General features: G+C 44.9%; 3 protein-coding genes across 7 annotated transcripts in view; all 3 read right to left on the bottom strand.

Annotated features, from left to right (window-relative positions):
* Positions 1-984: 984 nt before the first annotated feature.
* LOC108157698 (venom allergen 5) lies at positions 985-7,049 on the bottom strand. The gene is made up of 4 exons (XM_017289867.2): positions 6,667-7,049; positions 2,866-3,066; positions 2,210-2,468; positions 985-2,143 (listed from the first exon to the last, which is right to left on the bottom strand). Exons 1-4 carry the CDS (start codon positions 6,749-6,751, stop codon positions 1,444-1,446), a joined length of 1,245 nt encoding a protein of 414 aa, XP_017145356.1. The 5' UTR covers positions 6,752-7,049; the 3' UTR covers positions 985-1,443.
* Positions 7,050-12,573: 5,524 nt separating this feature from the next.
* On the bottom strand, positions 12,574-13,466 carry LOC108154434 (chaperone protein DnaJ). Its single transcript, XM_017284704.2, has one exon. It carries the CDS (start codon positions 13,328-13,330, stop codon positions 12,713-12,715), a length of 618 nt encoding a protein of 205 aa, XP_017140193.1. The 5' UTR covers positions 13,331-13,466; the 3' UTR covers positions 12,574-12,712.
* A 1,976-nt stretch (positions 13,467-15,442) lies between these two features.
* Positions 15,443-23,545, bottom strand: part of LOC108156800 (acetylcholinesterase) — a 40,744-nt gene continuing 32,641 nt past the window's right edge. For 3 of the 5 annotated variants that reach the window (XM_017288483.2, XM_017288482.2, XM_017288481.2), the window contains one exon: positions 17,055-22,784. In XM_017288483.2, the coding sequence (XP_017143972.1) occupies positions 22,669-22,784 (116 nt within the window). In that variant the 3' untranslated portion in view covers positions 17,055-22,668. Of the gene's footprint in view, positions 15,914-17,054; positions 22,785-23,545 lie in introns of those variants that run through there. The other 2 variants (XM_033389090.1, XM_033389089.1) reach the window with 2 other exon arrangements.

The raw sequence follows: 23,545 nt of genomic DNA on the forward strand, positions 1-23,545 counted from the left end.
CATTCGAAAGGCAACGAGGGGGGTGGTGTGGTGTGGTGTGGCCAGAGGGTAGAAGCTATCTGAAAGTAAACTTTTCCAAGGTTCCACCTGTGCACTCAAATGCCAGGGAGTCGGAGACGTGAGCGAACCTGACACGACACAACGACATGGACGACCTTGAGCTGGTGCAAGGATTCCCAGCACACCCACACACTCACACGTGATAAATTCCGCAAGCAGAGCACACAAATTAGATACAATTGCCATTGAGGCTCATTAGCAACATTTGGATTGTTGCTCCGCTCCTGCTGCTGCCCCGCTCTTCCCAGCTTTGCCTTGCTCTTTTGTCATGAGGCAAGCAGTCGCTTTAATTGTGCGTGTGGGTCTTGCTGCACTTGTCGCACCAGCTGAAGGGTGCCGCATTCTCTTCGTCAACACTCCCACCCACATGCCACATGCCAGCTGTGAGCTCTCCAGGGTCTGTACCATTCAGCGGAGTATTCAGCGTCAGCGCATGCGCAGCTCGACCAGCGCTCTCTTAGCTGCCACACTCTCACTAATACTCTTACGCACTGCTCTTTAGTGGAACATGGAGCTCTTTGCAGCTTGCATGGGCTAGCAGTTGTAGCAGTCAGCCTTGGCCTGGCATAAATTCAAGCAGCTTTTGTCTGTTCGTTGGGTCTAAGGCATGGCGTTAATATTTGCGGATAATTTTAGTGGTTCCACTAGGATGTCATATCCGAATTTCTCGTGTTGCTTGCTATTTGCGGCTTAGTTGTAAAAGCTAGATGAGTTTCCAAGCTGTATGATTTCCCACTCAAAAATCATATTACATCGACTAGAACCAAAACATTTTGGTATTTATAAACCAATTAAAAGCAGCTACTGGGCCTGTTCTCTCAGGCCCTTACAATTTATATACATAATACTCTGTTTTCCCACATTCGAAAATACTCCAAAAACAGATGAATTTTAAGGGATTTCTTTTAAATAAAACGCGTTAGCTTACAAATCAATATTCTTGTTTTATTTGCTTGAACACAATACTACAACTAGCTGATTGATGTTGAATGCCGATCGATTGGTTAACAGGATGACAGTTTAGGGGGTAGCAAACATTTGATACAAACATTCGTCTGGGTGAACCGACCTCCTCCGCCTTCTGGTGAGCTTACAGGCAGCCAAAATTCGTACAATTTTCGGTATAAATAATTTACACAGCGGTTACAGCACTAGGAATTCGGGATTGTCGTATGGCAGTTGTCTGAACTGTGATTGTGGGGCATAGAGTGCATGTTTAAATAAGAACCTACAATTGGCTAAGGCTAGGTGGGGTCAGAATCGATGATGGTGGTTCAGTGGTTTTCTAATGGCACTACATAGTAGCTATTAATGGGGGCGCGGGCCTAATACATTGTGCGGCATACGAGTGGGGGGGACAGACATTCTTCTCCATGGCAGCCTTCAGCCACGCCACGTCAACAGGCTCCAGCCGCGGCTCGGCTTCCGTGTGCTAGTTGCCACAGTCTGCTCCTGCTCCTGCTGCTGCTCTACCTCCGCTTGTGCCACCGCCTCTGCCTGCGTTTGCTGCCGATTCTGGTTCGCAGCCTGCGCCTGCTCTATATAGGTGCGTAGAATGGTATGCTTGTGTACGGACTTCTCGAACTCGGCCGCAGAGGGGCGGTACGCCTCCAGTTTGTGCTTGTAGTGGCCGGACTGGAGCGCCGGTGGCTCCGGCTGGCGCTGCTGCTGCCGCTGACTGGCCTCAGTAGTGTAGGCGTGGCTGCCGCCGCGCGAGGCGGTGCCAAACGAGCTGCCGCCGGACGTCGCTGCCGCCGCTGCCTGTGGGTGGGTGGGATAGGGGGACAGGGGGTTGGCAGAGGGTTGTTTGGGATTATTGTAGAATCGGTTGAGGTTGTAGGTGGGTTGGCTCTTGTTAATGTTGTTAGTCGGCTGGTTGTTATTGTGTTTGCTGTTTGTGTTGCTGTTGCCGTTGCTGTACTCATACGTTTCAATGGTGTTGCCTCCGTAGACGCTGTTGCTGGTCGCCGGTGATGCTCCGGGTGCCGCGCACAGACCCTGGTACTTGGACGAGGGCTTCATGCCGTAGGTGGAGCACGACGGTTTCCCCACCTCATAGGGATTGTATCCCACAACGTTGCCACTGCAAGGAAAAATCGAATGCCATTAGCTCCTTGAACGCAATGCAATGGATCGTGTCCGCACTCACCCCGGCCCGTAGTTGCACACGTAGAGCTTGTTGTACTTGCTGGCATCCTTGTACTCGGCGTAGCCGCAGCCCACTAGGCTCGTCTCGCCCCAGACGAGTTGCGAGTAGTGGCCCGTCTTGGGGGACCAGGCGTCGCCGAAGGAGTACTTCTGCACCTCGTTGAACCAGCTCTGGATGCGGGAGGGGAAGTCCCCGTCGTCGGCGTCCAGCGGCGCCGTGCTCCAGATAATGGCCAAGTTCTGGCCCATGGTGAAGCGATCTGTCAGCACACGTGGGGAAACAGATTAGTGAAACTCCCTTTTTTTCAGGACTGTCGAACAGGCAGCGTGGATGTGGGGGATGCAGGTGCTGGGGCGTGATCGGGGTTAGTCTTAGTGTTTTAAAAGCGAAACGTGCAGGCAGAGTATGGAAAAGATGACGACTCTTAAGAACTAGGCTCATTAGGGTGGATCCTTATCGGCCAGAGGTCTTCAGATTACTCCACTCCATTCCGGTGATAAGTGTCCGCCCGTATGGAGCATTACCATTGCATGCAAACCACAAACCGAAATATCCGTGCCTAATGGTATGCGGGAAAGGATTCCACCTCCGGGTCTTGAGTTCGGGTGGTGAGGGATGGGGGAAAGGGGTTTTTTCGCATGGGGTTGACAACTTACTTATTGTGCGGTGCGGATCGTGACGGAACTGGCAGTTATCGGCCCACTTCTGGGCCCTGGCCGCCAGCTCGTCGTCCCAGACGATCTCGCGCATGTTCTCCGCTCCTGGCTGGCCCGGGTAGCGTCCGGTGGCCACGAGCTGCCGGAGGCGGTTGTGTTCCTGCATGATGATTGATCTCTCTTCCGCCGTGATGCCCGATGCTGAAATGATTAGGTCGAGATTTGCATAAATTACGAGTGCGAGTATTAGGGGACGGGTCTTGGCCTGCGGAGAATATGAGAATATGCATGAGCCACGGTCAGCGATTGGGGGCCGAGGAGAATGTTATCATTTCTATTTTTGTTTGCATTAAAATTTTGAATTCGTAGATTTCTTCGAGGCGGTGTTTCTCCTTCTGACGTAGCCCGGCTCGACCGACTCTGAGCCGGTTTGAAGTGAGTTAATATTTGCCGAAATTTCATCCGATTCGGTTTCAGGTGGAAGAAACCCCAAGTGGGGTTCGAGCGCGCTCGGAAATTTACATCTGCCTTTGTTTTACATATTTTAATTATTTGCCCGCAGAGCCATCTACGTGTGCTCCGAATTGTCCACGATTTGCTTTATGTAACGAGCCGGTTACCCGCACACATCACAAGACATTTGTGTCACTTTCCTTAAGGCAACCGCAAGCCGCAAGCCGCTAGCTGCTAGCCGCTAACCCCGGACCGGTTTCGATAATGTTTGGCCATTAAAATAGAATACAGAACACAGAACATCTAAGCCTCTAAACTCTAAGTCCACGAAATGAAATGCAAAAACCAAAAACGACGCGGCGCGTGCTATTCAAAGGCGTCAATTAAAAAGCCAGCGCATTGCCATTAGCCAATTTTTACGATTGTGTGTAGGAATATATGGGAATCTATCTTTGATCTGGCTTTTATCAAAAGTCGTGGGCTTACGGCGCCTGACTCATGACTTTTGCTTGAAGTGTGTCAGGGGATGGGATCGCTGGACTCCGGCAGAACTGCCCGGGGTGCTAATTACGCTGCGTCCACAGAAGGCGCACGTGAACTGCGCTGCGGAAATGGGTCCTTGCCTCGCGAGGGGCGTTCCCAGTTGCCAGTTGCAGGGCAGAAGAGACCAGGACAGACCAGAGGGTAGGCTGCCCCATTTCATTTAAATAATTACGCGCGCTTAATAATTTTTAATAATTATAATAATGGCTGAGCCGATGGGCGCTGATTGCCCACGAGAGACGTGATAGCATTTAGGTCCGCTCCGCTCTGGCCAGGGCCTGGGCTTCCGTCTCTATCTGTGGCCCTTCTCCAACTCTTGGTCCCATGGAGTGGCCATGGCATCTCCCCGACCGGTCAAGTGCCGGGACGTGTCTGTCAGAGTCGTCGGATCGAGACTCAAAGTCAGACAACTTGACGCGCCCAGTCGCAGCGCCGATCGGAGGGTAAATAATTTGCAGCTTCGCTTTGCTGCCGTTCGCACAAATATGGGTCTAGATGTCAATACAGCTGTTGGCCAACAAAGCCGAGAAGTGTTTAAGGTAGAATGTTAAACACGGCGTTTGCTTTAGCTTAATCTTAATACGCTCCCAAGGTTGGGCTGGCCGCGAGTCTGGGAAAGAGACTGGGCCGGCGACTGGACTGAAGCTGGCCTGGAGCTGCCACTCGGACGGCGACTAAAAATAGCCCATGAGCGATGGCAAGACTCAAAACCGAAGACTCCGAGTTGACCGCAGCTGTCAAATTATGCTACATTTGTATCAATATGGAAATCCAAGCTGCGGATGGGCCCTGTCCCCTGTCCAGAGCTGTGCGCTCGCGTCGGAGGCATCACGCCCGAGTGCTCACGGGGCACACGGTGCCCCTCTGTGGCTGCAACTTGAGGCGCTATGCAAATTTGTGAACTACCTTCGCTGACAAATTGCACATAAAGCTGTCGATCAGTTTCCGCAACCGCCGCATTTACATATTCTTAGTCCGGTAATAAAACGAAGACAAAACAAAGTGCTGCTGATGCTGTGGCTGATGCTGTGGCTGTGGCTTGAACAGAGCCTGTGACTGTTGCCTCTGATGGAGATAATGTTGACAACGAAACGTCAACAGCTTGCAATAATTTTGTGCCCCCCGTTCTCGCTGTCGAAAGACTCAGGCAACGAACTTGCTGTAGAAACTGGCCCCGGACCCGAGACCCGAGCCCCGAGCTGCGAGACCAGAGACCAGAGCCAAATGCCGACAATATGTTAACAAGTGCTTAACTGCATTTCGTCGTGGCCAGGCGTTGACTTCACCTTGAGCATGTCGTGGCCAGGACAGGGCCGCAGACAGGGGCAAGGACTGCCAGACGTTGAAAAATCCCTGCCGCATTTAGCGCGAGTTAATTTTCATAGTTATGCTTTATGTTCCGTTTCAGTTTCATTTATCATTCACTGATTATCACTACAACTAGCCCTGTACCCTGTCCGCTGTTCCCAGTCCCCTGTTCCCTGTACCCTGTACCCTCTTGCTTGTAGCCGTTGCAGCCTGTTGTCCGTTGCGTATCTACATATTTAATTACATTATTAGCACTGGCCGCTTTTGATTGATGCCGCAGCAAAACGCTTAAGCCGCCAGTATGGGCTTAACAGCTCTGATACCATTGTGGTGCCATTGGAGAAGCGGTATCTCCGAGTATAACTGTGAAATTTTTCATCGTACGTATCGTAAGACATAGGAATCAATGAAATCAATGATTTGTGCTGGGAGATGGAGATGGAGATGGAGATACCTCCGAGCCGAAGACAAAGGCATAAAAGCAATCATCAATCAGCGACGCACACGCGCACTATAAAAACTTTTTGTTTTTGTTTTCATCTCGTTTTTATGGCAGGAATTTGTTTTTTCGGCCAACACGGGCTGGGCTGGGCCTGTGCAGAACAAAGACCATTAAAACGATTGTTTTTGGTCATTTTGAGACGTTGCTATTCCTGATTCCTGATCCGACTCTGCCAGCGGCAATGACCCATTAAAATCGAGTGATTTGTATATTTTTGTGCTGGCGCCAGTGCTCTCCGCCAAATTATAAAACCAAATCTCGAATATCAGTTCAATAAGCTCTTTAATCATACTTTAAGACAGATACTCGCACACAAGTGTCTCTGTTCTGTTTCGCTTGATTGTTAGACCGAATTTATCGGATCGGAACGGATCGCAAGGGTTCTGCAAGGCGACTGATTTGATCTGAGGAGTTGACTGGCCTCTACTTCACTTGGCCGACAGTTGACAGGTCAGCCACCCAAAATACATTTAGCTCAACCTCAGCATTTGATAAATATTATATAAACTTGATATTTGAACCGGTTTCCGTTTCCCCCTCGGGTGGCTCTTAAGTAATATGCCGCCATCGCTTGTGGCTTTTCTAAACTATTTTATTTATTATGCAATACACCTAATAAAATGAAGAAAGGCGACTCGTTTTAGCCAACGTTGGTGGCTATTTTTGGATTTTTGGATAGACCCGCCAAACGTGCTAAGAAGCATTTACATATGTAGGGCTGCGGACACCTGTCCGGGATAAATAAGTTCTAACGCTCGCCTATACTACGATGTGGGCTAATATTTGCCCATTACCATGTGTGCTCTTCAACCACAAAATAAATGGCAAAAACGTGTACAAACTGAACTAGAAAAAAAAACACCCACAATCGGAGCTCTATTTATGCATGCCAGGCATGCACTCAACTTCTATTCTCTATGGCACTGCTTAAGCACCCCATATTCCCTGGGTACTGGGTGGGTCCGCTCGGGATGGACGTGTCGTGGGAGGCTTACCAATTATCTTTCCATTGCAGGCGAGTGCCGCTCCACAGGAGACGATCAGGATGGTGGACAGAACCAAAGCACTGTGCTGCATCATTTTGGATTTGATTTATGATTTTATTTTATTTGATTTGTATCACTCGTTTCTCTTTTGGATACCCGCACTTGTTGGGCACTTTCTTATCGACTAAATATAACCTCTTCTTGTACGACAGTGTTATATTGGATTCATACACTTAGCATTAGATTTGAATTTGGTGGGAAATTTTTGTATCACAATTTTGGGGCAGACTCTGCTGCCGTTCTGCCAGAAACCGAAAAAGCGCCACGAAATTTGCCGACGACTCCAACTCCACTCTCGTGTACGTGCAGCTAGACTTGAAGGCGTCGTCTGTTTGATTAGCGGCTGCTCGGCGCCGACGCTTTTATACCGATGCCGGGGCGGCGTCGCTGCCGATAACAGAGCCGACTTCGAAGAAGCTGCTGATCAGCACCTGCTGATTGAGTGCGTGGAGAGACAGAGCAGCGAGAGTGCGGGAGAGCGAGAGCAGGCGCTGCGCAGTCGCAGTCGCGGTAGCAGTGCACACTGGGCGGATTTCCCAAATAAGTGGCATAAAGTCGAATGAAGCAGATATCGAGCTGAAACTTGGTATATTTGATAAATATAGCACTCTAAATATTAAAACAAAGCTTTAAGTTCATTTGACCACGCCTACCCCAATAGCCCATACATGGCTACAAGGCGTATTCGTGATCACAAAGGAAATTTATGAGAGCTATAAATAAAGTAGTACAATTTTAAGGGAATGGATTATTTTGTGGTAATTTTAATGTATTAGTGGTAAATATAAAAATAAACAACACATTTGGATAAAGAATTCTTATTTTGATAAAATTCTTACTAAATGCCGGGTTCTATATTAATTTATTCTACTATTTAACTATTTCTAACAATTTATGTTAAATTATTATTGTACAGCTAATTCAAGCACTTATTGATTTTTCATATATAGGGATGATACTTTGAATATATTGAAATATAATTCATATTTGCCTCAACAAAATTTTCAACTTTGTGCCAGTTATTTGGGAATTCCGCCCACTGCCGTGGCGACTTGTCAACATGCTGCTGACAACATGCTGCTGGAAACATGTTGCCGGGCCCTGATCTGGGTTCTTTGAATAATTGCCCCTCAGAGCCAAAGACAGGGGCAGGGCAGGGAAAGAGTAAGAGCAGATTGAACCCAATATCAATCATGCTGCTGGTTCGGCAACAATCACTTGACTGCGCACGGGGCGTGGCATGGGGCATTGAGGGCGACTGGGACAACAGCAGCAGCAGGTGCCCTGCGGCCAGGAGCGGAGTCCAGTCGCAGCCGCAGTCGGAGCTTCGATCATTTCGCGTATCATTAAAAACCAATAAAAACACCCAATTAAATACACAGCGCTGAGCAGCAGAACAAATGCCGCCAGATCCTTTCACCAGTCGGGTTCCAGATAAAGTTGGGCCATCGGTGCACATTCACATCGGTTCACATCTCGTACTCGTACTCGTACTCGTCCTCCCGTTCCATGTCCGCATTTCCGCCTCGGTTCGCGACCGGGCGGCAATCTGACTTCTTGCCAAAATAATTACGCGTACAAAGCCATTAACAAGTACAAACGATTGAGCCGGCAGCCCAGCATCCCCAGCAGCATGGACATGGACATATACCATCCCAGGCGATCTTCGCCTGGCAACTGGCAACTGCTAACTGGTTCTGGTTATTTCACCTCGTTTTAGTGCCTCTACCTCCACGTTTACCCATTCGGATGCCACACATGACGTTTCGTTTCGGTTCGTATAGGGGGAACGTCCATGTCCATGTCCCAATCCCAGTTGCAGTTCCAATCCCAGGGTCCAGCGATCAGTGATCAGGCAGTGACGTCTCTGCTGCCCCGCTGATTTATTTTATTTCACGAAAACTACATAAATATTAAAAATTATGCTTTACAGAAATATGAAATAAACATGTGCCCGAAACACGTTCTCCGATGTTCATTTTGCTGTTGCTTCGCCCCTGCCCTGCCCCCGCCCTGCCCCCACCCTGCCCCTTCCTATTCCACTCGATTTCGTATTGTGTTCTGAATGGTGGCGTACATTTCCTACTCACTGTGATTTTATTTGTGCTGAAGCAATACACATGCAGCTAAAATTTAAACAAACATTATTGGCCTTCGATTTCCTCTGCTTCTGCTGCTCCAACCGCATCCACATCCATAGCACTCCACTCCATTCTCCTTCCAACTATTTGCATTTAAAGACGTGCGTATGTACGTATCGGAGTATCTGTCGATCCGTCCATCTGTCCGCGAATAGCCGCGTACATTTATGCGCATGTTAAGCAAAGTAAAAAATTCCCAACACCTCATTTAACTCAATTTAACAGCACTTGGCATCATCCGACTGATATCGAAGTGGTTGTAGCCGTTCTTCTGGTTGTTGTTGTTGTTGTTGCTGTTCCTCAAGTTGTTGTTCCTCTGGTTGTTGCCATTGTGTGGTTTTATGACTCAATTTAATGCCTTTGTTGCGTTGCGCGTGCTGCTGATTTGAACATCAGCTGCCACCCAAGCGGCCGTAGCCATTTCCCCAGCTCGGACTTATCGCTGAGCAACACTTTTCACCGAAATCCTGCCGAATGCATTATTTATGCGGATCTGCGTAACACTCAGATCGGTCAGTGTGAATCACCCGACCCAGTTATGCTGAGAAAGTGAATCGACCCCTGAATCATGCGGCAATCCGTGTGGCGCCTGTATGACTTGCAGTGGATACCCAGTTGGCCCGTGTTGGATTTTATGAAGATACTTACTGCTCGAAATAGTATCTTTTAAAAATAGCTAAGAAACGAGTTTCTCTTCAGCTCTCCGTATTCTAAGTATACATATTGATTGTGCATCTATTATATAGATGAAGAAAGTAAAATAAAACAATGGCCCGAAACAAGACTGAATAAATTAATTGCTTAGTTTAAGCCATAAATATAAAAAAAAATATAAATAGCCATAAAACACCTCCACTCAGTTAGAAAGCCAGAACGATCGCTGTCAATAAGGTCAGACATGTCGTGGGGAGAGTGGGGCCAACACAGGTTTTCCATTTGATGATACAATAACGCACTCGCAAGGTCGCTGATAACTTTTCTAATCAGTCACATTCCCCGTTCGAGTTTGTTGACGAGTATCTCAGCGATCGCCTTGCGGAACTCTCCGTGCATATTGACATTCGTCAGTTTTCCTATGTAGATGCTCATAACTGGCCTTTGCAATATTGTTATTAATACTCGAGACGGCAATGCAGGTGTCAAGTGGCCACATCAACGTCACTCAAGCACATCCTTGTTGCCTCATCGGATATCGCTTCCGCTGCCATTAATCTTCCCGCATAAACACTCCGATCTGCTCCACTCCATCTTGACCGAGCGCCAGAGATGACCAGCACTTGACTTGGGGACTAAATACTGGCATTATGGATAAAACTCGTAAATCTCGTAAATCCAAAAGCAAAGGTTGAGGGGAACACAGCTTCGCAGAAGCTATACAAATTGTTCTCAATTTTCGATGAAAGCGTATGATATGAGAGCATTTCAACTGCTGTATCTGTTAGATACATATAGCATATATATCTAAATTGATCTGACCACAAAATACGTTTAGTCTTCTGCAATTCTGCATTATAATATAGGCTATGGACTTTGCGTAAGGTTTTCCTAGGCCAAAGCTGACACTCGACTTCATAGTCACCCACAAAACAGTTGTCACTGCCAATGACTCACTGCGCGGTGCTCATCTCCATTTCATCTCAGTCTATGACAAAACATTTCCATAACATTTCAATTTTTGCACTTGACGGCGCCTTAGCGACCCGCCTGAGCTGCCTCTGCCTCTGCCCCACAGGCCTCCATAAGCGATGCCAACGAGTACGAGTGTTATTAAAATATTATTAATTACAATTGAAACCTGGCTGCCAGACTGTCTGACTGACTGGACGACTGGCCGACTGCCTGACTGCCTGGGCCGGCAGGCAATTTGACAGCAACATAATTAAAATGTCATGCCGATGGCGTTTATGATGAAGTTGTGCGCGTGAGAGAACTCCATTAAGAAACGGCGCAGTCAGAATCGGAAACTGAATCTGAATCGGAATGGCAGAGAAGCTACTTCCAGTTACACGGAATCGATTCGTTTTGTAAGGTTTTTCAATCATACTTATAGTTATTCAGAGTTGGAAAATAAGTCAATAAGCCATGTCGAACACGTGTTTGGGCGAATGAATGGAGGCTGTCGTAAAACCATAAACAAATTTCATTAGAGAAACGTTTTCATTCTTATGCTAAACCGATTCATATGCTGATCAATCTGATCATGGCTACGCTTGTGTGACTTTTTTTTTGTTTCTTTATCGTTTTGAACTTTTGTCGGCACAGGCACAGAAACGAGCTCAAAAAGTGGTGGACACACAGGGATTCAGGGGGAGATTCAGGCTGAATCTCGGATATGGGTATGTATTCGCACACACCTTCATTAATTCGCTTTGGTAGCCAGCGATTTTCATTAAAAAGCCGTCAGCGTATAATAAATTTTGACCATTTTTTGTGATTTTTTCACTTTGCGCCTGCTGAGCTGATTTCGCCCGGCTCTTTATAGGCTTCATTATGGACCCAATCTGTATGCCGTATGTATTTATTCTGCCCGGCCAGGCGACAGAACATAATTTTAACGCTCTTTATCGCGCCGCTCCGCTGCGCATGCGCCCTGTTCGGGTCGGATCGGATCGGTTCGGATCGCTTGGATCGACACCCGATGCGAATATTGATTTATGTTTGGGTATTTTTGCATTTTTTTTTTTTTTGTGAGTGGAATACTCAGTTTCAATTCGCTTGTTAACTATATCAGCGCATTTGATCTCGTCTCCCATCCGTTTGACATCCGACGATTCGTATGCATAGAACGAACCTGAACCTCTCGACCCGTCGAACGACAACTTAATCAAAGCCAAGCACAGATCATAATTTATCAATATCTTTCAGACAGAAAACACGGCAGGAAAACAGCACACGGAATGGGAATACAATAGACAAATTAACAAAGCTATACATATACGTATACGTATTATTACTGCCTGACTAACGGTTCCAGGTGGTCTGGTCTTTGGGGGTCCGGCGGCTTAACAAGCCGTAAATTGTCGGCCCAGAAGCTTCTTACTGATTAGAGCGAAGACTCCTATTGATAGTTGTTATTAAGCCAAGCCTACAAGGTTGGCAGTCGCTCGCCTTGAGTCCGCCTGTCCACCAGCGTCAGCTGCCACTGTTCGTTCCATTTAATGGCATCATAATAGAACATATTTAAGCCGAAATGTATCTATTATCCGACCATCTTCTGTTGGCTAGCGTAGGAAAGGTCATGCTTGGCCAAAAGCAGCGCGGAAGCGGCGTTCCACCAGCCCCTCCGAACGGGATCGCGCTGAATAGATTTCAGATCAGAAGTTCTATTGGTGAGAGGACTGTACTTGCGTCACAGAGAACAGGGAAGTAGGATACCATCTGAAAGGGTAGATCCGTTGAACAATATTGAGCACAAACAGAAGCACTATTGGTATCCACTCGAACATCGCCAGCCTTCTGCGATGCCCCCTTTCGCGTAGGGTAACATGAAAAGCAAAAGCGCTAAGTTTCATAATTCTTAATTAGCTTAAAGCTGAACTAGAAGCGGTCTTTGTCTGTCTGTCAGTCTGTCTGTCCGTGTTGTAGCCACAGCCAGGGCGAAACTCGTTTCTCCGATCTGCGATCAGTTATGCTGCCCTGTCCGACGGAATGACAAATTATGCATAATCAGACGGCAGGCGAGGTAGATGTTGTAGTTAAAGAGAGATTCACACAATTAACGATCAAATTTATATATTTTTCGCTCAGAAATCTAACAAAATAATAGAGGCGTCCCATGCATATGCATGAGATGCCTCGACACGCTGGTAGAAAGATAGAACAAGGCAAGTGACAGGCCACAGGCAGTGGGTGGTCTAGGGACATGCCCACATGAGATCTAACATGGTGCTGGAGGGCGGCTCGGCTCGGCGAAGTGGCATGGATCTCGAGTCCACCAGGATTGGGTGCCGCTCCGTCCAGGGATCGCCGCGCCACACCTTGAAGGAGATCAGGATGAGTCCGCTGACCAGGCTAAATCCAGTGCAGCACCACTTGAACCTGACTGCTGCACCGTTGTTAACGATACGACAGCCAGAGCTCAGGTGCTGCACGGCCGATTTAACGGGCAGCGAACTGGCCACAGGTGCAGCCGCCATCCGCTCTCCCATCCATTTGCTCTTTTGCCTGTTGCGCATCTGGATGTGGAACTGCCGCCAGTCCCTGCAAACGTTATGCTGGAGTATGTCCGCTTGGACGTACTTTTGCTGCTTTATGTTCAAGCTGTTGTCGTACTGCTTCCGCCTGCTGGGCCTGTGCAGCGTATTATATGCCTCCCACAACCTCGAGAACCGCTCGGGGTCGCAGCTCTGGCTGTTGGCGTCCGGGTGGTACTTTTTGGACAGCTCGATGAAGGCGCGCTTGATTTCCTGATCGCTGGCATTGGCGGGGACGTTCAGAACTTGGTAAAAGTTCTCCACTCGACGCCACTGCATGGTTCTAGGTGTTTACTAAAATTTTGCCAATTCCAAAACGTTACTCAAAGAGGATACAATTTGTACAACAGATACTGTCGCAGCTGCACACAATTTTTACTGACATTTTTATCTGTGTGACGATTTGACTTATAAAACACGCCTGCCAACGACTGGTGCTCTGAGAGAGGCCGGGAAAGTGTTAGCCATAATGCGATTTGAAGCGTATGCAAATCGCAAAACGCTAATGCGTTATCTACAGGGTTGGCCTGGCCAAATGTGACAAGGGGCGACAAACTTTTGTGTCAACCTCCGAGAGCGATAGAGATAAAGATCGACCCTGGGCTATATACGAATATAGTGTGGCCAATTCTGTAAACAGTCACACAATTGTGCTATGATTTGTGGGCCATTATCTCTTTGTCTGACCTTCCGGAAGTGCCAACGAACTTGGCAATGAATCTTCTACGCATGGGCCGACGCGACGCAGCGCGACGCGTGTGCTCTGAATATAGTCAGCCCGTGCAGCTGGCACATGTTACACGGCGAATTTAACCCAGAAATTGGGGGGCATTGTGTGGGTGTGAACTCGAGGCGAGTGGGTCATTTCTCTGAGACACAAGCACACAACAATTCCATTGAACTCGGCTTTTGGCCACTGCGTCAGCAGTGTATGTGGATTCCGCTGAAGGTGGTTCAAAATATTTGCACAAGGTATTACCGCAATTGCCGGTGATGGCGTATCCTCGGTGTATCGTATCGGTTGACAATTTCACGCGAACTCCAATGCCACACAGGCCAATATTTGCCCAATTGGCTTACTCATGATAGTCACTCGAGGGCCCAGGCAAAGCTACGAATTAGTGCGGCCATAAATGAAATTATAAATAAAGATGCGGCTATTTATTGTTAGCTGGTAGTGCTCGTAGAGGTTGTGTGCCGTTGGGCAATCCCATCCCACTCTCGGCTTGACATCATTGGACAGCGGCGTACACCATGATCTTCATCTTCCCCGAAAAGGTCTGCTAATTCGTTTCAGATGAGCGCGGCCCGTTTGACACCTTCTCACAGGTGTCTGTACCTTGGCAGTGACTGCCAAGTGGACTGCCACTGGGCCAGGAACAGTGACCTCGGAGCAGAAGCGGGTGCCACTATCGCAAAAAGCTGTGAAAATTTAATTGGAATTGACTAAGTCGCCGGGCCGGTTATTGATGGGCCTGTCATTAGTATTTTTAAATGGTTCCATGCCCGCGGAATCCCCTTCTATTTTGACTAGTTCAGAGACATCAGAGCAAAGGCCCTGCCATTCCCATTCCCATTACCATCGCCTGTGCGTCACTGTGCCACGGCTGTCGTCTGTAGAGCATCGGAACATCATTTGGCCACATCCCTCCCATATGTTAATTGACACTAACAATTTGTTTCATAAAGACACACAAGCCATCCAATCCCCAGGTTCTACACGGTCCAGCCAAAATTACCATACATAGATGGGCATCGGGTGGTGTGGTGGTGCCCGTGCTGCCCGTGGTGGTGCCTGGACCCTGGCGAAAGCCCCAGCCAAATGCAAAACGATAATTGGAAACAGGTTATATTTCTATTGAAGAATTAGCTGGCTGCCTTTGTGCCAAACCGAACCAGAGATTTACGACGAGTGGTGACTGGTTGTCTCCGCCGTGCGCTGGCTCATTTGTCTCTGGTCTGGGGCCTGGCCAAATAAAATTCGCAAGCTGCGACTCTTTCTTTTCCATCTCTGGCTTTGCCTCTGCCAGCTGGAGTTTTTCATTGGCCTGCCCCTCCGATAGCTATTTTACGAGTGCTTCTTCTGCGGCGCGACACGCTGGGTCAATGGACATGAACATGAACGCCAAGAAGTCTGTGCCCGCAGAGGCTATGGCTATGGCTATGGCTCATCGATTCGCCTTGCCTGGTTTATCGAGTCACAGCACGGCATACTCACTAATACACCGAATCTTAAATTATTCATATGCCAAGTTGAAGGCTGCTGCTGCTGGGTGTAAGCCCATTCGATTGCCAGATTAACTCCACTTGGAGATTGTCCGGGGATCAATTAAATCTAAGTAATAGCCGCTGAGATCCGAACTGGCTGAAAACGGAAATACTCGGAGCTAATCAAGTGAAACATATTTATTGGTACGAGTATACGTATTTAACATTTGCGAACAAACAATCCAACGAATTCAGTGAGTGAGTTGTGAGGGTGTCCAGCACTCTGCTCTACTCTGCTCTGCCATACAAAAGTACTCAGCTTCGAAGCCCTGGGATTAACATTGTTAAATTCGTCTCAAATCCTAAATCTTGGATCTCAGATCCTCCTCTTTATTGTCTCTTCTCGCCTCTCTAGTCATACTATTTCCTCAGGTTGCAGTCCTTAGCCTAACTATCGTTCAATCAGACTTTCTGTTGCTTTTCTTGGTTTCTGGGTTTCTTGTGGAAAGTATTTGGAAGGTGCATTGGTTAACTCTTAGGTCGAAAAGTCGTAAAGGGCGCAGAGTAGGTCCCACTCCATTTAGGCCGTGATCAGCCAGGTCCTCAAATAGACAAGCGTTGAGGCTGCCACACGGGTTATCTGCTGTGCAAATGCTGCAAGAGAAGACAGGGAAAGAGCATAAAGCTTATTAGATATGCCAGCATAAAAAGAGATTTAACGAGTGGGTACTCAAATAAAGTTCCTGCCGACTGTCGACTGCCGACTGAGATGACTGCAATGCTAATTTGCATTTACAGAATTGCTTTTATGCTAAACGACCCGCCTTGCCCCACCCAACCCCATGAGCCGCTCTGGGGTCGCAACCCTTAATGAAAATGCATCGTCTTCTTTCCAATACTCTTACTAAGCGGAGAAGTCGGGCTTCTTTGGGAATGGAATATGAATATATGTTACTTAATGAGCTTACAACTTAAATGATACCCTATTGGTCCCTGAGGGATAGCCGAATGTCTTTCAGGTTGCAACTTCTCGTCTGCTTTAAGAGTATGTTAGAGTCGGCCTGTGGAAGTCCATCAGTGCTCAGGTGGACTATGGCTCAGCACCCAGCTTATTACGAGCAACGACACTACGAGCCCTCGTAAAACTCAACCCTGAGCCCTGACAAATTGACAAATGGTCTTGTTCTTGGGTTCGGGAAGGGAAAACTATGCTGGGCATTTGTGGGGCATCTTTCGTTTTAATATGCCTTGATTAATTTGCATTTTGGGGCCTGAAAGCAACCACCGGCAGGCATACGGAAGCAGCGGCGAGCTTACGGGCATAATTGTAAATTTATTTGCATCATAAATTAAGTTTTCTTCACTTGGGCCCCCGTCGCTTCGGCCGTAAATATGCGATTTTATTTGGTGTTTTTCATCTCGGTTTTTATTGATTCAATGTAACGCCAGAGTAGCCCGTAATTAGTAGTCACTAAACCGAGAGTGATACTCGTAGAAGCTTCCTGAAACTGATGATGATTTCCAACTAACGGATTCCAACTAAAGATGCGGATGGATGACGTACATATATTCACGAGACCCGCTTGATCGATGGTCTGTGGATCGGGAGGGGCGTGCAGGTGGAGGTGGAAATAAAAACGGCTCGGCTCGGGTTTGTTTAGTACATGATACATGAGTTTTATTTGTTTGTATTTTTCTTATATTCATCTTGTACCGATATACAATATATTTCGTAATATAATTTCACTTAAATTTTGGTTTCTTTATGTTGCTTTAATGCTGGTTACACATTACATTTTTTTTGTTTTTTGTTTTTTCGTAGTTCCTTACTTTCTCTTGAGTTTAGCAATCGTATTACATTTAGCATTTAATTGTGTTGTCTTTTTTCTGTTTTCTGTTTGGTTTCTTGGTTTAGCAGAATTTTGGTTTCGATTACGAGTATATGTAGTATAGTATGTATATATATATATTCAGTAAAATGATCCCTACATTTTGTATGCTCATGTCATAATTTTCAATCCATATGTATATATATCTATTCATATACGGTAATATCTTAAACAGCAATTATACTTTGCATATGTATCTGTGTCAAATGCGCAGGCTCTGCATCTCATTGAATCCGCATCCGCATCTGCATCCGCATCTGCTTTAGTTTAAAGTAAGTTCTGCGACAATAATAATTATAATTAAGTTTTTAACAACGTACTGACACACAACATCGTGAACATCGTCAAATACTGGTACACATAATACGAGTAGAACTCTGTTTTTGTTCCGCTTTAGCTGTGTTCAGGTCGAGGCATACTAATGCGTCGGGTCGGTCGTCGTCGTCAAACGATATTCAAATTCAAAACAGAAGATGAGGACCAAACTCTGAGCTGAGCTGCCATTTTAGCCATTTAGCCATTTGGCCATCTGGCTGCGTGTGCGTCTGTGTGTGTGTGTGTTAAACTTTATGAGTCTCGATTTATTAATTTTTCGATCTGCTTTCGATCTTGACTTTTGCTCTTTTGCGTGGGCAAAAGCTGTCGCATCTGTTATTTTTAGTTAGCTCTTATTCTTAGCTCTGTTTAGTGAGTGTCTGATGCTGATGCCAGCTCGGGATGGGTATTACATATTACTGGTGTGTGTGTATTTGAAGGCAACTACAACTTGCGGTAAAAGCTTATCTGAGGAAATCATATGTACGAGTGTGTATGTATATGGTATATGGTATATGGTCCGATGGGCTGTCAAAACAGAGAAGAGTCAACGCAAAATGCTTGGCATGGTTAAAAGCTAACAGCTTAATTAAAGTTGCTTTACTTATGCATGTAACAGATACTTTTGTTACAGATACTTTTACCTTTTACCTTTTAAGTTTTAGCTTTGTTTTATTACCACTAACAAGTAAGAACACATATTTAGCCACAATTTGTTTTGTTTCCCGCTTTCGGTTCGGTTCGGTTATGTTCTGTTCTGTTCTGCCTGGTTTAGTGTTTGTGTTTGCTGCTTAATTTATACAAATTGCCTACTTAAAAAGTCATAAATCAGAGCCATACTTGCGCGCCGCGCCCGCTTGTGTCGCTATCCACTATCCTCTATCCGATATCCGTTATCTGCTATCCATAGTATATGTATATATAATTAAACTAAATAAACAATAGGCCATATATTGATATGTATTTGATTTTATACATAAAAAACTGTATTCAATTTGCTAAATCTTCCTCTAAGTTTATTTCTTTTTTTTTTGTCTCTTATTTTAACGCTAAGTGTGAGAATTGGTTTCGTTTCAAATGCATTTCTGTGCCTGGTAATCTGGTATTTTGGTTTTACTCGTATCGTTTCTTATTATTCATAATACTCTTTCGGATTCTGCTTGGGTGTGGGTGTGGGTGTGGGTGTGGTTTGAGGGCGTGGTTTGTGGGTGTGGGCGACAGTTTATTGTATTGTTTTGTATTGTATTTTATTGTATTGTATAGCAATCAACATATTACATTGTACAGAGAGTTTGTCTACCACCTATATTCGATTTTATTATCAGATGTCGTAGCTGATATAATTTTTAAATTGTTCTTAATACACAACAAACAAAAAACTTGAACTATGTTTGGTTTTTGTATTAGTTTATGCCTATTTCTGTTGTTGTCTATACAAAACACAAACCCGATCCGATATCCTGCTCGGGTGCCTAATGTGTGCCGTATCTGATTAAAGACTGATCGTGTGTGAGTGTGTGTCTGTGTGTTTGTGTGTGTGACCAGCATGCTTTCATTATTATCATAGATTGGAATACATAATGTGTTTGTGTGTGTGTGCTTCCGTTTCCGTGTTATTTACTCGTATAAATTCTTTTACAATTGGCAGACTACTACAGCAAAAGCACACTGCGACGTGTATGTGTGTTTGTATGTGTATTGTATGTGTGTGTGTGAGTGTGAGTATAGGTACTATGTATGTACACTATATAGATGGCTTGGAAGAACCGCAACGAAGAGTACAAACTGTGTAAATCATACGAGTGGCATACGAGTGGTTCGCCTCTGCGGAATGTCCATATTTCCAGGTCCATATATAAAAATTTAGATCTATAAGCATAACACTTGGAATTTTGTCTTTCATTCGTTTGCTCCTTTGATTCTAAGGCGAAATATTATATTGTCAATTCTTTGGCTTGAGCCGAAAACCATGCAAAATGACAAAAAAATATTCCTAACTTCGGGTGAGGCGAAAGGAATGGAAAAATGTTTTTCGATTGAGATAACGATAACGATAACATAGTCGTGGAATGAACTCTCGTGCATTCAATAGGTTTCTCTTGTTTCTCTTGTCAAAGGCAGAAGGCATAATACACACTAAATTCATATCTTTTGCTTACTACTCATTAACCCTAGGTCTGGGCCCGAGTGGGCCCAAAGCCAATGCTGCCGCTTGGGCCCCGCTCCCAGCCGGCCTGGAGGTTGGCCAAAATGGGGGCGGCCCGGGCAGCCTTGGCCTTGCCGGAGGCCCTGGCCCTCCGAACAGGGCCCACTCCTCGCTACAAAATGGATTAACTATCAAAGTCTAGTCTTGGGTTTTTTAATCATTTACTTTTTGTTTTTTGTTTTTTTTTTTTACTTTGTTTTGAGGCGAACATGGTGCAATCATTGGGAAGGTTGGGGTACTGAGGGAAGAGGGATTAAAGCTAGTTTCTTTGGAGTTTGTTCACATTTTTATTCGGGGACTTAAACAGTCCCCCAGTTTTAGACAAAGTTTTCTTTTAGTAAAAAAAGTTAAAGTTAATCCTCGTTCATTCTTTGTTAATATTTTTAATGCAATTTCGGTTTTGTTTTCATATTCATATTCATATTCGTTTTCGTCTCTCTTCTTGCATGGTATAAAAATATAAATGTCCACATTTACTCGTACTTAAAAAATCCCTTTGTTTAAGTTTTGTCCTCATAATAAAGTGTCGTATTTGCTTCGTTTTTTCGTGGGCCTGGGCTGTCATTTCTTTATGAAGTATTTAAAGTAGATTGTAACTTAGGAATGCCTGGTGGCCTGTGGATCTGCTCACTCCCATTCCCATGCCGATTCTCCTTCGATTCAATGGAACTACAATTCGTTTTTTTCGTTTTCGCGGTGCACTTGTTGCATAACTATTTGGAGAGTTCTGAAGTAAGTGGTGGCTATCGGTGCTAGCATTGGGTGTGGAGTAGTATCGGAGGCAAATAGAACAGAGACGGAATGGCAGGCATTATCCGATCAAAGGCGGCCTGCCATTGACCTGCCACTGACCTGCCGTTGACCTACAGCCTACAGTGTCCTAAGTGTCATTAAGTTTTCGTAGTGGCTACAGTGGAAAGCGAACATCGCTCAAATAGGACTCGACAACAATTCTTCCTAATACAACACAACATTATCATTTCATTTGGGTTTCGCTTTTTAGACATTAGTTTTTTTTTAATAGGTTTTTTTTTTTGTTCATTGGTTTTAAATTGGTTTTAAAACGTTTAAATGTTAGCAGACAGTTAATGTTACATTAGTCGTGCTGCTGCTGTTCTGTTCTTCATAAGTCTAATACTTTCTGATCTATGTATTATCAGATAGGGTGTGGTATTATAATAATAGTTGATAAAAATAGCTTAATTAATATCAGTGTGGCTTACCTTAGTTAATTTCGAAAGGTTTTCGTTTTCGTTTCATAGTTAATACATATTGATATGCCTTTAATACGATTACAGATTACAGATTACGATTACGATTACAGATTACAGATTACAGATTACATTTACGATTACGATTACGGTTTGCTCATTAGTCTGCGACACACACTGAACTATAGGGTTTGACAATGATCTATCATTTTCTTGATTTACTTTTGAACAATATTTATTTATAGATACGAGTATAGACATACCAAGTACACTGTTTCTCATTATACATTATTGATCATTATACATTATACAATACATTTGTTTTTGTTTACTCATTGATCCAATTTCACTAAGTGTATAAAATTTCTAATTACCATTACTATCCAATCATATCATTTATTTTGTATCTCTCAATTTTCAATTTTCAATTTTTCCTCTTCACCGGTTGTCACTAAGCCAATTTGTAAAACGTTTAGTACAAATACAATATTCCGTGTATATATATTTTGTTTGTATGTATATGTATATATATATATATAATATACTGATATGTTTTGCCATATAAATATTTCCTCTATCCCGCCCTAAGCTAAACTTCCTTTTGTGATCGATTCTTTATTACAATTTATCAATTTATCAATTTGCTTTTGCTTTGGTTTTGGTTTTGTTAATTTTTGCAAAAAATTTGTTTGGGTTGTGCTGGACTTGGGTCTCATTTATCTCTATCTCTATCTCATCCATCTTATCTATCCATTGATTTCGTTTTCTTTTTCATTTTTCCTTTCTTTTCTTCCGATAAACCAACGCCAATCGTTTGTACAATACAAATGTGTTTTCTTTTCTTTTTTGTTTGGTTTTGTTTGGTTTTCCAAAAATTTCCACTTGGTTGTTCTCATAAGAATCTGGGGTGCTTACAATTTGTGTGGTTTCCCTGGGAAAGCAAATCGAAATCAAGTGACCAAGTGACCCCTCAACCTAATATGAAACCAATGCAATTTGGCCAAATATCGTTAGGCGACAAGGACTCCTCCGAACTGAAAGCAAAAATTGTGCCATTAAATGCGCTCAAGATGGGTGTGGGCGTGGTGGCTGTGCTCGCACGCCCTCTGGCAAAAAGTGTCTGGTTTTGTCTGTCGAACAGGCGAATGGAATGGATCGGAATGGTCCAATGGAAGTCCATTCCTGTGTCCAGTCTCTGTAAACATATTCAGGCTGCCCCGAGGACAGGACAAACATTTTCAATTATCAAAAGTTCTGTTTGGAGACTGGCTACTGGCTACTGTCTCCGTCTCCGTATCCGTCTCTGGGCCAGGTTCCTACAAATCAAGCAATTTAGCGTCAGCGTCGTACTACACAAAAACAATTTGGGTGTCTCCCGGTCTGGAGAGCAGCCAAATTTCCACTCGGCAGACTCTCGTGTGATATGCAAAATTTAGCTGGCTTCTTCTGGGGGGTGCAGAGAGCTCTAATTTCCTTCTTTTTTATTCAATTTACAAAGGTTCAGCAATCGCCATTTAATGTTATCCTTGGATCGGCTCTAACCGATTCTACTAGGTTTTCTCTTCTTCCGTTAACAAATTTGCTGCACAATCTGCGTTTCCGGGTGCTATTCGTACTTTTACATAAACATTTTCGGGTTTTCTTCCGCTTGCTAAATTTTTATTAATATATGTGTTTTAATTTTAGGTGTGTGTGTTGTGTGTGTGTGTGTGGGTGTGTGGGTGTGTGGGTGTGGCTGTGATTTCGTGTGTATTCGTGTGAGTGGGTACTGCCCGAAATGGTTTTCTTTTAGAAAACTCCTTTGGTTCTCAAGGCGGCACCGATGTAGAGCAGTCCAGCCAGCAACAGGAGCTGCACCCTGGGGGATATGGAAGCACTTCCCGAGTCGCCATCGCAACCTGTACCTGTCAACAGAGGAGGGAGAAATGAGTTTAAATCTGTTCGGGTCTCAGGTTGAGGTCGTTGAATGATTGGAATCAGATGGGCAAAATGTAAGAGTATGTGAAAGGAGTCGCCTCGCCATGATCTTCGCTCCTACATCAGCTGATAAAATTTGTGGCACTACCTCTGCATCCAATCAAAAGCCTACAGTACAAGCCAAATACAGATACGAGTATGCATATATATATAGATATATCTTGATATATTGAAAAAGCAGTTGGTTTTAGTGCGATTTTTGGTGCATTAGAAACGAAAGGAAACTTAGGATAACTTCACGCGAACTTACCTTGACCAAAACTCCTACAAAACGGTCTGCTCTGCTTTGCCATATTTTTTTGAATATCGTTAGACAAACAGATGTGTGTTCTGTCAAAAGTTGTGTGCTAATTCATTCGAAAGTTGTTTGGCCACAACAACTCGGATACATATTCGCATATGTATACGTATACGCATACGCATACGTATACCCCGGCATACTCTTATAATACGTACTCGTACTCAACGGCAACACCTTCAAGTGGCCCGATCGGAGGGATCGGATTTCAGCCGGCCGGCAAGTGTCTTCTGCAGCACGTACACACACACACAATACATATGCAGGTGCATGTGTAAGAGTACGGAACACTCGCTTAATGCCAGGGATGACTTGCTCAACGACTTAATTTATAATCCTCACCTTGGTGGGCAAAACGAGGTGCAAGTGTGCAAAGAGTCTTAAAATTAA

The sequence above is a fragment of the Drosophila miranda genome, chromosome 2 (assembly GCF_003369915.1).
Source record: "Drosophila miranda strain MSH22 chromosome 2, D.miranda_PacBio2.1, whole genome shotgun sequence".
Classification (NCBI taxonomy): domain Eukaryota; kingdom Metazoa; phylum Arthropoda; class Insecta; order Diptera; family Drosophilidae; genus Drosophila; species Drosophila miranda.